The sequence below is a fragment of the Cucurbita pepo genome, chromosome LG04, assembly GCF_002806865.2.
Source record: "Cucurbita pepo subsp. pepo cultivar mu-cu-16 chromosome LG04, ASM280686v2, whole genome shotgun sequence".
Lineage (NCBI taxonomy): Eukaryota > Viridiplantae > Streptophyta > Magnoliopsida > Cucurbitales > Cucurbitaceae > Cucurbita > Cucurbita pepo.
The window spans coordinates 4,745,443-4,747,256 of record NC_036641.1 but is presented as its reverse complement, the minus strand read 5'-3'; the positions used below and the strand labels follow the sequence as shown (position 1 = coordinate 4,747,256).

At 36.8% G+C, this 1,814-nt stretch overlaps 1 protein-coding gene across 1 annotated transcript; it reads left to right on the top strand.

Moving 5' to 3' along the window:
- Nucleotides 1–345, top strand: LOC111792824 (RNA-binding protein 12-like). The gene has a single exon (XM_023674417.1). It carries the CDS (start codon nucleotides 1–3, stop codon nucleotides 343–345), a length of 345 nt encoding a protein of 114 aa, XP_023530185.1.
- Nucleotides 346–1,814: the final 1,469 nt, after the last annotated feature.

Genomic DNA, 1,814 nt, shown 5'->3' with positions numbered 1-1,814 from the left:
ATGGCATCGTTCAAGTCGTTCTTCATCGCTGTTTTGCTTGTCACTTTATCTTCTTCGTGTATTCATGTAACTCAAGCAGGTCGTCATCTTTTACCGGATCTCCCGGCTCCTCGTCCTCGTTTGCCTGGTGTTCCTCTTCCCCGTTTGCCTGGTGTGCCTCTTCCTCCTTTGCCTGGTGTTCCTCTTCCCCGTTTGCCTGGTGTTCCTCTTCCTCCTTTGCCTGGTATCCCTATTCCTCGTTTGCCTTTACCTTTTGTTCCACCAGTCACTATCCCTTCTATTCCTTCTCTTCCAACCATCACTATCCCTCATGTTCCCGGTGTTCCACCCATGGGTTTGATTTAAGCTCATAGGGTCCTTATCTCCTCCTCTTAAACCTATCTAAACGTGTCCCTAGTTTCGACTCAAAAGCTTTCAGGGTCTTCATTTGAATCGTGAGCTTCTTTCTACTCAATAACGTATGTAACTTTGAACTATATATTATAATAAACCTTCTATTACTCCGTGTTGTTCTTACCTTTCTTTTTTTTCTTATACCAATGTGACTGATCTTAATCTAACTCGATTTTGTTCGTTTTGGTTCGTTCTCCTCTCCAACCGATGTGGGATTTTACGATCTACCCTCTTAGGGGCCAGTGTTCTCACTCGCACACAACCCAATATCTGGCTCTAATACTATTTGTAACCGCCCAAACTCACTGCTAACAGATATTGTTTGCTTTGGTCTGTTACGCATTGCTATCAGCCTCACAGTTTTAAATTACGTCTGTTAGGGAGATACATGTTCGACTAACAGATATATTCGAAACAAAAGACCTCTGTAAACCAATACATGTTCAAACAAAACCCATTAAAAATGCATAAAATATATGATAAATTGACGCCTTCAACCACCCGTCTTCGTTGTTACTTACAAAAAAATTGAGTATTAAAAATATTTCGTGAGTGACTCTATTATCGGGGTTAGAATATGCAATTACATGGAACAATTTCTTCGAGTGGGATGACTTAAACCTTTCCATCGTTTAAAATGTTTTAGACATTTAACCCAACTTCTCATAACTTTTCTTTTTCTTTCATTTTCCAAATCATCGGGCGCTTAGTTGGCTCGTCTTGAGATATTACTTGATGGTTCGTTGGCATCCAATCAGCGATGCCCAACCATGGTCGATAAGCCCTCATTTTCATTTGTATGTACATCAACATTTTTAAGAAGGTAATTGTCACTGTAACTATGAGCTCATATACGTTCCACCTAGGTCTCATTATGGGCTAGCACTCACTCACATGAGGTCCAGTATTAAAAATCATGGTTCAATGAAATGATGTACATAAATTCCCTATGAGACTTGTCTCTTAAGGCATAAACGTGATCGTATTAACGTAACAAACATGGTTAACCATCAAGAAATACATGCATCAGACATATTCATTAAGATATAATAGCCTCAATTTATCCGATCTAGCTCGGAGACATTCTAACAGTAATTTCACTTACATTTTATGCTCAAATTGATGCTTCTAAGCTTAATTTAATCGAACATTCTTAGGTTCAGTAAGTTCACTCATTTTGTAAGTACAAGCTTCACTTAACTACTAGTGATTTAGGTCAAATCTAAATGAAGTCCAATTTCTCAACGATTATTACATAAAACAAAAATCCTCGAAATCGTACGTTTCAGTTCGGTTCGGGTTCCTCGAAATCCTCGAAAACAATATTAAAAAATAAATTCTAATTTTGACAAAAAAAAAAAAAAAAAAAAAAAAAAAAAAAAAAAAAAAAAAAAAAAAAAAAAAAAAAAAAAAAAAAAAAA

Excerpts from the sequence above, each read along its gene's own strand:
- LOC111792824 (XM_023674417.1), top strand. The coding sequence starts at position 1 with ATGGCATCGTTCAAGTCGTTCTTCATCGCTGTTTTGCTTGTCACTTTA.